General features: G+C 36.5%; 1 protein-coding gene across 5 annotated transcripts in view; it reads left to right on the top strand.

Moving 5' to 3' along the window:
* Positions 1–12,606, top strand: part of LOC113943298 (cAMP-specific 3',5'-cyclic phosphodiesterase 4D) — a 387,554-nt gene that overhangs the window by 229,357 nt on the left and 145,591 nt on the right. Inside the window, exon 1 of one of the 5 annotated variants that reach the window (XM_027634901.1) lies at positions 3,326–3,709. The exons of the other annotated variants lie outside the window; for them this stretch is intronic. Within the exon in view, the coding sequence (XP_027490702.1) occupies positions 3,645–3,709 (65 nt within the window). The 5' untranslated portion in view covers positions 3,326–3,644. Of the gene's footprint in view, positions 1–3,325; positions 3,710–12,606 lie in introns of those variants that run through there. 5 annotated transcript variants of the gene reach the window in all.

The raw sequence follows: 12,606 nt of genomic DNA, 5'->3' as shown, positions 1-12,606 counted from the left end.
AGGCAGCAGATTTTTTATAGCTTTCATTTTCTAATGTGTATTCCAAACAACACACTTAAGAACCCATTCATTATTTACATCTGAAGGCTTGAGACTGTGAATCCATTTCTTCAGCTTGTGTACAACAACAGCAATAATAACCTGCCACCTATTGCATGTTTTCAGTTCTTTGATATCCAAGTGCTTTTCAAGCAGCAGGATATGGGTTATCCCTGTTTTACAAACAAGGAAGACAAAACTCAACGTTTAAGCAAATTTTCCATACCCTCAAGACAAAGATGTTCCCAACCATGGAACAGAACAGTCAGTCCTGTGCCTCATTCCCTAAACCACGCTTTTTGCAATTCATTTTCAATTTTGTGCAATGTAACACTGGTTTAATTCAATTAGTTACTAATTTGAAGATAAATAACTAATATGTAAGAATCCTCAAAGTGAGTTGAATCCTGCACACTTTTTAGCATTGGTGTTATAATTATTTTTGTATCTTTTTTTCGTTAGACAGTTTAAGTATACAGTCAAATCCTCATTCCACTGACAATACATGCAGATAAAAAATATTGTAGCTTTTCTTGCTACTTTTATAATAGTGTATTTAACAGTACCAAATAGCTTCATCTTTTAGTATTTTCATTAATTTAAAATCTTTTCTTGTTTTTTTTTCATTATACAGTCAGCTTTTGCCTTAACTGTGAAGGCAATCCAAAAAGACCTTCACTCCAAAGCCTTTTTCCCGCCACCATAAAAAATAAATTGTTTTTGTTCAACTTACAGAATTACATGTACAAATCAGTTATTTAAACAATGTTTATTCTCTAAATTTCCCTTAATTTTTCTCTCTCTTAATTCCTCAAATTATGAGAAATTGAGAGTTTTTATAATTGTCCCCCATATCAAACACTAAAATAAATGCTGCATCATCTTCTATAAGCACAATGGACTAATATGCTCTTATATTTATTTAAAACTTAGACAAAACTGCTATTGATGTTCATGTTAGCACAAGAGGTTTTAGGTATGAATTAGAAGCTATTGTTAACTGCCAAAGTTGGCCTAATGGGTTCTCTAGAAACTTCTTTGGACAAAAGGTTCCCTTTCTCATACTATTAAGAGATTTTTTGATTGACTTTTTTTTTTATCTTCACCAAAGTCAATTTATGAATTTCAGATAAAACTAACATTCCCTGGAAGGCTATGAGCTCTCCTTCCTAGTGATAGACTCCTTTTTTTTGTAGGAAGCCTATGCTTCTAAGGTTGCTACCTGAGGACAGGCTCTGAATTGGCCGCTTGGAGTGTATCTGCTTAATATACATTTCGAAATAGTTGAAGTTATTAGGCAGTTGGATGGCAGGAGTTTATTTTTAAGGAGCTGAGGATGGAGACTAAAAAAGAAAGCTGTTCACAATAGGTGTTAGTATTCAGTTAGTGAGATGGAGATCTGCAACTCCATGAGAACCTTTTTTTGAATCTGCATTTAAAAACACTGCCTTAATTATTTAAGTACTTGAAATTAGAGTGTATTCCTATTGTATAGTAATATTTAGTATCTAAATATGCTATAGTATAGTTCTACTTAAATGTCTGTTTACTAGGAGTAAAAGGCATCATCTTGACTGTTATGCCATTGAGAACAAATCATCCTGGGATATTTACTTTGTGGCACAGCAGAAATAGTTTTTGAATATTCCATTACAGTATGGTATTTTGAAATCACTTAAGCAAAAGGTTTGTTTTCCTTCATTTTGTGTTCCTTCATTGGTGTAGGGAAAATGTTTATATTTATAAATAATAAATAATCAGATAAACTTAAAAAAATCAGCTTTAAAATGGCCAGCTGTTTTGTAATAGCCCAGCACCTCTATTTTATCTGATTTTTTGGGGTTTGGCTTTTCTTCATAACCTATTTGATCTGTTAAAGGAATAAAAAAGTTTCACGACATGGTGCCTGATTTATGTGTACTTCTATAGATGTGTGACCTGCACAGTAACAGACCCAACTGTTACTAAAGGTCTCATGACTGTATGACCCTTTGAGCTAAATTTATCACAGATGCTTTTTCCACTCTTTGAAGTTAACATTTTGATTCCATGAGACTCTTACAAAAGGTCCTGTGCTAGTCACTAGGTAATATTTGAGAGATAAGTGCCAGAAAACATGAAGAACAGAATGCTTAGCAATAAAGCTTATTAACATTCCTTCTGCTGTTGTGGAACACTTTATATGCAGATCACTGGCAAAAACCTCCAGAGCAGTTAGGATCTTTCCTGGTGATATACAGTGTAGTTGCTAATGTATTTTATTGTACTGTTATAAAATAAAGTGCAAGGGTTATAGAGAGCCTTACACACTTCACGCACATTCCTATTTGATGAATTGTTTGATATTTTGATGTGTAGCCTGTTTATCGTATTTTCCATTTGCCAAGTCTATTTAAATTTTATAAATACAATTTTTAGTGCTTGCTTTCATTATTAACCTAGCTGCACTACCTTCAAAACTAACACACTGCAACACTTGTAGAGACTGTACAAAGGAATGGCTATTACGCATGTAACCGCTTGTTCAGCAATAACTTTGCTCTTTCAGTTTAAAACCAACATAGTTCAGAGCAAATTCAAAATGTATAAATTAAACATTATATTCCCTGTCTAGTTCTCTGCATTTTTCCTCTTCTAATGCTGAACATGCCAAATATGCTAAGATAGGAATTAACTCCCAAAACATTTATGTTTAAGTTTTTTAGCTAGAAATTATAAATACAAGGGTTTTTTGTAAAGCATAAACAATTAATGTACTTATTGTAACAGGAAAAGATCTCTTTCTGCAGTACAGTAGAGAGGACATCCTATTATGGTTCTTTAATTAAGGTCCTTCAGTGATTTATAACAATCACTGTATGTGTGTTTGACTTTAACAGTCAACAAGGAATTTCATTTTTACTTAAGTTTCCCCAACTGTTCTCAGTGTTTTTCAGACAGGGAATACTTTCTGTTTTGTAAAGTTAGACAATAGTACTTATTCACAGTATCCAGGCAAGTGTTAGGAGAAAAAGAAAAGGAAGAATTACATTTCTGCATAAGGCTTTTAGTTAATTTGGAATGAAGAAATCTTTGGTCCTTTCTTTACTCCACAGAGACTAATTTACCTAGCATGTCTCTAATTGGAATTTCCCTGCAAACTCACAAATGTTACTGTAACTGACATTCATATTTTCCTTTTATTTATTATCCATCAATATTGTGGGTTTGTTTTTTCTTTTAAATGTTATTGACCTTTAAACCTGTTGTTATCAAACTGCAAGGAAGAGATAGAGACTTTTTTCAGCTGCCTTCATTCCCATGTGACCTGCAGGGAGAACAGATTCAAAATAGAGTAGTTCCTCCCAGGGCAATACAAGACAGAAGAGAAAAGCAGTGTCATTTCCGAAGAGCACAGTGCTAGAGTAAACTCAGCATGAAAAAGGAAGGAGTTGCAGTGTGTTAGAATTCTTCCTTCACATCCTGGATTTTTACAGGAGACGGATTTGAAGGGCTTTAAAAAGAAGAGGATTTTAAAAAATGCTTTGAAATGGAGTACTTTGAGAATAAGCTTTTTAAGGACAACTGAAGTTTGACTGCTAGAAATACTGAAGGAATTTTTGAAAATGAGCATTGTTATGAAGCCAAGATCTCGATCTACCAGCTCCTTAAGGACTGCCGACACAATGTGGTAATGTGTTTGGTTTGTTTCTTTCAGGCTCTCCCTCCTATTATGACACACAGATATGTCCCAAGAAAGTCACAGGCTTTAATTTTGACTTGATAGATTTTGCATGGTTATTGAAGATGTTCAGCTGCTGAGTTTCACAGTTATTAGTAAGGAGTAAAATTAGGTAGCTTTTTATTTTATAATACACTATATATAATTTTTAATCAGAGAACCCATTACATACTTTTTTTAAACACATTGCTTATATTTTTTTCCCATTCAGTATTAAGGTTTAGTCCTTTCACTTACAAGTACCTTCTAAAAATCTTCACTAGACTTTTTTAAGGAAGCAAAATTATAATATAAAGCTTGTATTTCTGGAGGCTGGAGAGTAAAATGAAACAAAAGTTTTTGTGAGCTATTTTGGGATACTTACATGTAGTTTTGCTGCATAAATAGACTGACTGGTAGAGATGTGCCCTGGGAAGAAACAGACTTTGCAGCAGCATGCGTAAGACTGTGCTGTTTTATGCTTCATGTGTTTCTCCTCCTCTCTGTGGCTCAGAGGAGTAGAAGCAGCATGTAATACTGATCAATCTGTATGATTTTCTTGCAGATTTTTTCAGTTAGCAATCAACAAAGTTCTGTTTTTTGGATACTTATTCTTTGCTTTTTAAAGCTTAATAGGCATTGACAGGACAGGTTGCTATTCAGGATGTGAAATAAATTCCCTTTACCCTTTTAATGTCTCCTACAATTTTTCCGTCTCTCTGTGTTTTTAATAAAGCCACCATCATTTTAATAAACACATAATAGACTAACTCTTCAGAGCTATATTTAACTGCTATAAAATGATGTAGTTTAAAACATAGCTTTGGTTTAGAAATCAATGGCATATATGTTGCTGTGTGATAAGAAAATAAGTACACTACTCAAGCTAAAGAAGGATCCTAGTTATTCTCAGAAACTGCTAAGGCAGAGTTTGGCTGAAATAACTGCAGTAAGTAGTGGCTTTATATTAAAATGCAATACCCTGTTGGTGAACTATGTATTGGTAAAGTTATACTCTGCAGGGTGTCTCCAAGGAAGTAAGCTAAAACATACATACCTTAGCTATTACGTACAATTGTGCAAATAAATCAGTACCTTTGATTAATTCTTCTGCCTTTCAATTATTTCTTTGTTGACTGCTTCCCTTAATTCTTGCAGGAAAAAAAGAAAAAAAAAAAAGAAAAAAATCGTTGGAATTGATACTTGCAGGTTGATTTGACCACCAAGTATTGTGTCTGAAGTCTCTGCCTGCCTCCCTTTTGTTGTTGTTGCCTTAGGGTATAATGCTAATCTGGTAGCTGAGAATACCTGTTCTGCTAGTTGTAAACTGGGAGTCCTCTGCTACTCTGCTGTTTGGGAACACTGTCTGAGCTCAGAGGTGGCTCTCAGGGTGATCCTTGGAGGCTGACTGGACAAGGTACATGCTGTTCCCTGGTGGTGTGGAGCAGAGCCAGGCAAGCCCTGCCCCAAGCAGAGGGAAAATGGAGTGCAGAGGAAGGAGAGAATGGGAGGGAGCCGCTGGCCGCCCACACTGAGCTCAACTCCTGGCTGCCGCTGGGAAGGTGGCAGTTCTAGGCCAGCCCACCCAACCCAACCCAACCCAACCCAACCTAACCTTTGAGGTGGGCCTGAGCAGACCAGTTTCCAAATCACCTGCATGACTTTGCTTGGTGTGCTTAATCATCAGAATCTGTGGGTTTCTACCCATAGATCAGTACCACTTCCTGCAGTTCTCTGGGGCAGAATAACAACACTATAGTTTCACTACAGTATTAACGCTTAGGGACAAGTAACATGATTAAATGAGGAGCACTGACAGATGTTCAGGCCAGGAGATAGTGAAAGCTATACCACAGACTTCTCCTTTCGGTGACTGTTAACATACTGATTCTCCTGTGTGTTAGAGTAGCAGGGGTGCAGGAAGGAAAAAATGGGAGAATGTGAGAAGATGACATGGGAATTTGTGGGTCTCAAAACATAGGGACTATAGTGACAGGACTGTTTTAAAGTATAGATACTCCTCTTCCAAGGGTTTGAGGAAAATTATCCCTGAATAACTTTCCACTATAGTTTCCCATGTGAACAAACTTCCCATGAAGAGCAGAAACACACAGAGACTCCCAAACACATAGAAACAAGTGAGAGGACAGAAAAGACGTAAAGAAAAGACAGTTGCTCTAGTTGCCTTGAAATCACACTCAGTCTCTGTCCAAAAGATACAGTAAGTTCAGGGTATGTAGTAAAAGCATGATATTCTTTTTAGTATCAATATTGGAAAGCATCCAAAGGGTATCTCCACTGCTGATGTGCTGTGATGGGCACACCAGGTGGCTTTGAGCAGATGCAGGTGAGCCCAGGCTGTGCTGGTGCAGGTGAGCCCTTTGTAAAGTTGACTGGGTTTAGGATGGCTGCTGTTTAGCATGACAGTAGGGTCTGTAGGCAAACCTTCTGAGGTACCTTGGAAAATTGATCCTAATGTTACATTCCTCACTTCAGGAGTGATTGCAAAGTGTGGCTTTAAATTAGAACATTTCTGGAAAATAGTCCAGGACGGATAAATGATGGTGTAAACTTTTCAACTGAGACAACTGATACATCTTTTTATTCCAGAGAAGAAATAACAAGGAAGTAAGGAAACTCATGGTAAGGTAAAACTTTGGCTGAGACAGGAGTACGTTAATTTAAATGAGAATAAGATTCCACTTTCTTAACAATTTGCCACTGAAGAGTAGAGCAGCAGTGTTCGACAGAAAATGTCGTATTTCTCTGGTGATTTTTTTTCCTATTTGGATAAAGAAAATTTTGAACTTAAAAAAGATACTATTATAGTTATTCTATTATTATTCTGAATTAAAATTTTAGAAGTTCAAATTATTAACTGCTGGCAAGTCAAGCAAGCAGATAAGGGTTTCTGGTTGTTGGACAGCATCTTACTGGCTAGAAGTGAGGCAGTTGATCAGATATTAGAACTTCTTTTGTTTTTCATGATACATATAACTAGCCCAAAAAGTTTGTAAGCCTCAGGAATATTGTCAGATTTTCTGCATGGTGTGTCTAGAGTTACCTGTTTACTTTGTGGGTTGGTATTATTGGGTTTTATTTATTTTTTGTATTGTCTGCCAATTCAAGCTTTTCTGGGTTTTGGAACATAGGATTGGTTGATATGGAAAGAGCACATCCCAGCCTCTCCAGTGCCCCTGAGAGCAAAGGTGTTAAATGATTCAGTCTGTGGTATTATGTAGAACACTGCCTCTGTCCTTATTTACCTCCAGAAGTGGGTGGTATTGCTCATCTGCAGTATCATGAAGTTCAATATATTGGAAATTACTGAAGGATGTTGTCCATTATGAATTTCTCAATCTATAACACATTTATAGATGAGTGGAACAAAACTGATCTATGGTATGAACTTTTTATGACTGTACCCTTAATATGTAGATCACAAGAGTGATGCTAAATAAAAGTCTTGTTGAATGGAGACAATAAAATACTTTTGGCTTGACATCAGTTTCTGGAGCAGAAGTGTCAGGACAGAATTGTAGACATCAGCTGTGCTGACCTGAGGTAGCTGCACTGGCTTCCTGACTTAAAAGTATCATAAAGTGGAACTCTGCCATGACTGTGACCCAGTCTTTTGGTACTCACGTGTGACAGTAAAAAGCTATGGCCACATCACACTGCTCAAGATCTGGCCATCCCAAAACTATTCATCTCCTCAGTTAATACCTTGGTGCTAGCAAGCCTTATTGCCAGTATAAAGATGACAAATATATACAATAAATGATACTGAATGAAGCGTATACCTCTATGTTATTGTTATTAGACCTATATTTGAAGTTAAGTACTGCCTTTCAGTTAACTTCTGAAAGTTAATCTGAGTGCTGAGGAGATCAAAAGCAAAACCTGGGTATTCCTTGAAGGAGTCTTTGTCTAGAGGGCAGAGAATGTAAATGTTTGTAATTATAACTGTGAACAGTATTAACACCAATCATATCACTTGGCTGTTAAAAAGAGTTAAACTTTTTTATTCCTTTATTGAGTCAATCTTTTTTCCTGTTCAGTATTATGATTTTTTGTGTGAGCCAAGTGCCTGTTGTCATTGTTGGCGATATTACTTGTCCCCTTGCCATATCTTAAACAAAACAGGTTCACAACCTCACATACTATCTAATCACACTTTTAGTAGTTGAATGTGTTGAATATGGTCCACTGGGATAGTTCAATGCAAGCCACACAGTACACAAACTCATGGATGGGGATTGAAGAACCAAATATGCAGAATTGTGGGATTTCTGGTGCTAAGGAAAACCGGGAAGCTACAGATGACCTTTCCTACATGAAGTCTGACTTCGATGGAATTTATAGGTGACTTCATTAAGGAAAATAGGCTTTTGTAAGCAGTATGGGCCTCAAATCATGACAACTATAGAAACTCAAGGTGATGCATATGCTGTTAATTATTGTGTCAGTGATAATGAGGAAGCCTGCATAGTGTGATATGTTAAACAGTGTTATTTTTACAAAGTGAAAGGGGAACAAATGCTATTTTGTCAGTGAATTAAGGGTAGAGTTTGATGGGATCAACTAGTCTATTTTCTAACAATATAAGGCATGTCCTACTGGGCTTGACCAATAGCCTTCTTAACCTGTTATTCTCTTGTCTCATGCAGCATCAGGGAAACATGAGTGCCTGTCCAATTTCAACAATCCATTCCCATCATATTGCCCACCGTCTACTAGTGTTGTATTAGGGATGTTATAGGGTTCATCCTTGGCTGTTCTCTTTTTTGTATTATCTATGTACCTGTTTGCCCATGGATTTGCTTGATATCTTTTCAAAATTTGCTGGTAAACCATCTTCCTATACAGCCTTCTGATAACCTTTCTGCCTGTGTAAGAAAGGACTTTATTTACTGTGCTTTAAAATTAGTTCTGTCATTGTGGCAATTGGTGAAAGAGTCTGCATTCACTTATCCACCAGCTTCATGATTTTGTTAAGCTCAGTTGTAACCTTCTCAGCCTTTTCCTGTAGAAACTGAAGAGCTGTAGCCTTCTTGTATTTCTCTAAAAAGGGTACTGCCCCTCCCTTGATCATTTTAGTTTCCATTCATTGTATTTCCTCAAGCACCACTATGTCCTTGAAATACAGACACCAGATGGCAGGCATTACCCAAGATGTGAACACACCAAAGTTCTTACACAGTGGTAAAACATGCTTGCTTTTTTTCTCAGCACCTTTGTTGATGATGTCCAGTACGCTGTTAGCTTTTAACTGCCATTTCAAGTTGAGTCAGTGATTTTAAATAATTTTTAGTGTTTTTTCTTGGCCATACAATCTTTTGGCACATTCCTATCTCTGTGTGGTTTTTTAGAGCTGAAGTATTAGACTTGCCAACAGAAAATCCAATTACTTTAACATTTTTATAAGAACTGCTGTCTTGAAATAACAAGTGTTTGTTTTTTAAAAAATTAATATTGCAAACCATGCCAAACTGAACAAAGTTTGACTCCAGCAAAGAGAGGGCACTTCTTCAGAGACACTTTCTTTCAAGTTACATCCAGATAAACATACATAATATTCTTTCCCTACCATATGCAAGATGTACAGTGTAGTTCTTGCCATTCACTTTAGTGTACTAACAATTCACTTTCAGTTTCCCTGAAAATATAATTGTCTTTACAGCACAGTTAATTCTCACACCTTCTTCCTGAGCACATCTGTAGGTTATCAGCTTGTGGACATAGCTCTGTAACTGGACCACAAGGCCAGCGGAGAGGAGGCACTTCAGTGTCTGTCTCTAGTGTAGTGTAAGAGAAAGAGCAGCTAGTTTCCTAGGGAGTTCACTTGACAGCTCAATCTAAATGAACAAATCCCACTTACAGCTGGTTCAACTGACGAAAGAAGGTAGTCCAAACCTAGATCATTGTTGAGATGCCTTGATGGAATTCTCTGCCTTTTATTGCCTTCCATTACATCATGTAAATAGTTGGTGGTATTTTGTTTCACAATGAGGGGTTACTTTCTTCCTACAGTCTCTTCTGAGAAGCACAATTACAGTGTAAGGCATAACAGATGGCATCCACCTCACGTAAAGACAGATGTTTGTCGTACCTGAACTAGTAACCTCAGTTACTTCTCTCCAGGAAGAGCTTCTTTCCAGCTCTTCCTGGAGAGAAGTACCTGTTTTCAGATATGACTTACATCACATATTTTAGATGTCTCCTCAGAGGAAGATGTGCTCTTGATGTCATTGATTTTATCAGCCTAAGCTTCACTCAACATAAATAATATATATAAATGAAATCTAACTTGTATATGGGCACCTACAGTGTGTACATTTAACCAGATTAATTCTTTCTAATGCAACTAGCATGTTGAATATATGCTTCAATATTTAGTAGTTTTAGCATTATTTTATAATATAAATAGAGTATTCATATAAAACAAGGCAAGTCCAGTACAGAATAAGAAGTATTAGAACACAGCAACAAGAATAAACCAGCTATTTAGGCTAAATGTAATACTGAAAGAACTCTGCACTTCAAATCCATGATGTCACTAAGCAGTGACATCATCATTCTAATGGCATCACAAATGTCTCAACCTCATTACTGTGATTCCCATCAGATTTCAGCTACAGTGGATTTTAAGTCAGATTTATATGCACTAGAGTATATATCTTAAGTCACATTATAAAACTCAGAAGTACATTTCTGCATTCCTTTATTTGTTAATATTGGTGACACTGAAGATGTGTGCATGCATGACTTAAATAGATGCATACTATGATACAACCTTTTAAATATTTTTTCTTTCATCAAAAATCATGAAACCTTTGCAAACTTATATTAAAAGACAGAACAGTGCAGAGTTTTAGAAGCTAAAGGGCAGAAAGAGTTTTTGTTCATCTGACCTCATTTTTGAGGATTTGAGAAGCACAGAGGAACTCATGACTTAAAAGTGTTTCTTCTCCATTTCATTTGCTAGTTTTATAACAGCACCTAATGGTGATGTTATAAATGCAATCAAATATTAATACACTCAAAACTTCAAGCACTAAGTCAAAAAGAGTTTTCTCTATAGATATTTAAAAAATACTTTTCCCCTTCTATGAAAGTGCTAAGTATTAAGAAAAGGAAGAAGATTGTTTCAGAACCATTCATAACTGTCTTTTTCTTTGTCAGAGATCTCAAATTCAGCAGAGATCAATTAAAAATTTCATTTTAGTAGTTTCATTATGCTTTATTTCAATTTAGTAATTTAAAATCATTATTCAAATTAACTATTTGAATAAAAATTCATGTCAGACTAGAAAGAAAAGAGTTTATTTTTATGGAAAAACTTTAAGTAATTCTGAAATTAAATTCCTTTTAATAATCATAATTTATTTTTGTGTTTTTGAAAAGTTTCCATTGGGGGCAATTATATTGGTTGGTTATCTAAATTTTGAAGGAATTCCCATAATGAATTATATAAGACCCTACTAACAGAATGTACCCACAACATGTTTCAAAGAAAGGACACAGATGCTACATACCTACAGGACAAGACAAGACTTGCATGTTGGTGTTTGCTGTACTGCCCTGGGAGCTGGTAGGATGATGCTGTATCAAGGCCAATTAACCCTCTGACACAGTGACAAGCTGCTTTTTGAACCCCAATGATTAATTTCACTTGGTGTCATACTACATCTTATAGCTGCTGTCAGCTTCCACCCACACACACATCAGAGCGGATTACAGCAAGCACTTTTCAGAAATTCTTTCCAAGAGGTATATATTGAGAAATAAACAGCCAGTCACTATGATCCTTGGTTGCCGCTGCCCTGAAGCATCCCCTACATGAGATCAATTATATAAGATCATCTTCATTCTCAGAGCTTTATATTCATAATCATCTTTATTGTCTCAGACATTTCCATATTTAGTGGATTTAAAGCTTGTGAGTAAAGCTCTCATTTGATACGTGATCTCTCCTTGACTTGGCCAAAATCTATTTTTCTTTTGTCCTAAACCTATAGATTTGCCTTATTACTGGGTTCCAACTCTCTAGCTAGTTTTACTTTTAGTTCCCTCATTTGCATGTTTGCTATCCTTTTTTGCATTTAAATCTTCCTTTCCAACGGAGTTTGGGATAGCCTTCTTCTATTGAATGTCATTAAAATTTGCCTTTGAGAGACTGCAACAAGACATTTTCATAATGTTAACTTTATTTCACAAAAAAAATACTCACTTGGTTTCAGTTTTTGCCTGCAAAACTTCCAGATATAAAATAGACATCTTTATGCCTGAAAAGGAGTAATTGCATTATTATGTTACTGCAGCTTTCATCCTTCCTTGTTCAACATCTTCTATATTATTTGATGCCATTATTGCTATATCAAAAATACAGCAAATCATGCCCAGGCTTCGCGAACAAAGATTTGGGACGGGCTCTACCCACATTTGTTACAAGCGGGCTAGTGGCTAAAAAGGCCAATACGAGATAGGCACGTCCGATTGCAAAAGGCACAGCAGAAAGACTCCTTAGGTGGTATATTCTGCAAGGCACGATTCTTTCTGTGTTGTCTTTTCTCCTCGAGAGTGATCCTGCGTGCTTTCTCAAAGGCATCAGCAGCGTTATAGATGGTGTGTCTCCAGACCTCCTGATTGGAGGCCAGAGTAGACCAGTTATGTTGATCAATATGGCCAAGGCTGAGATGCTGTTTCAGGGAGTCCTTGTATCTCCTCTTCAGGGCTCCTCTCTTGCGGCAGTCAGTGGCAAGTTCACCATAAAGTAAGATCTTAGGGAGGCGGTGGTCCTTCATCCTGGAGACGTGTCCTGCCCAACGCAGCTGTGTTCTCAGCAACATGGCCTCAATACTTAT

Source organism: Corapipo altera, unplaced genomic scaffold, assembly GCF_003945725.1.
Source record: "Corapipo altera isolate COAL_440 unplaced genomic scaffold, ASM394572v1 61411, whole genome shotgun sequence".
In the NCBI taxonomy this organism is placed as follows: Eukaryota; Metazoa; Chordata; class Aves; order Passeriformes; family Pipridae; genus Corapipo; species Corapipo altera.
Note: the sequence above shows the minus strand (reverse complement) of the source record. Positions and strands in the feature narration are given on the sequence as shown.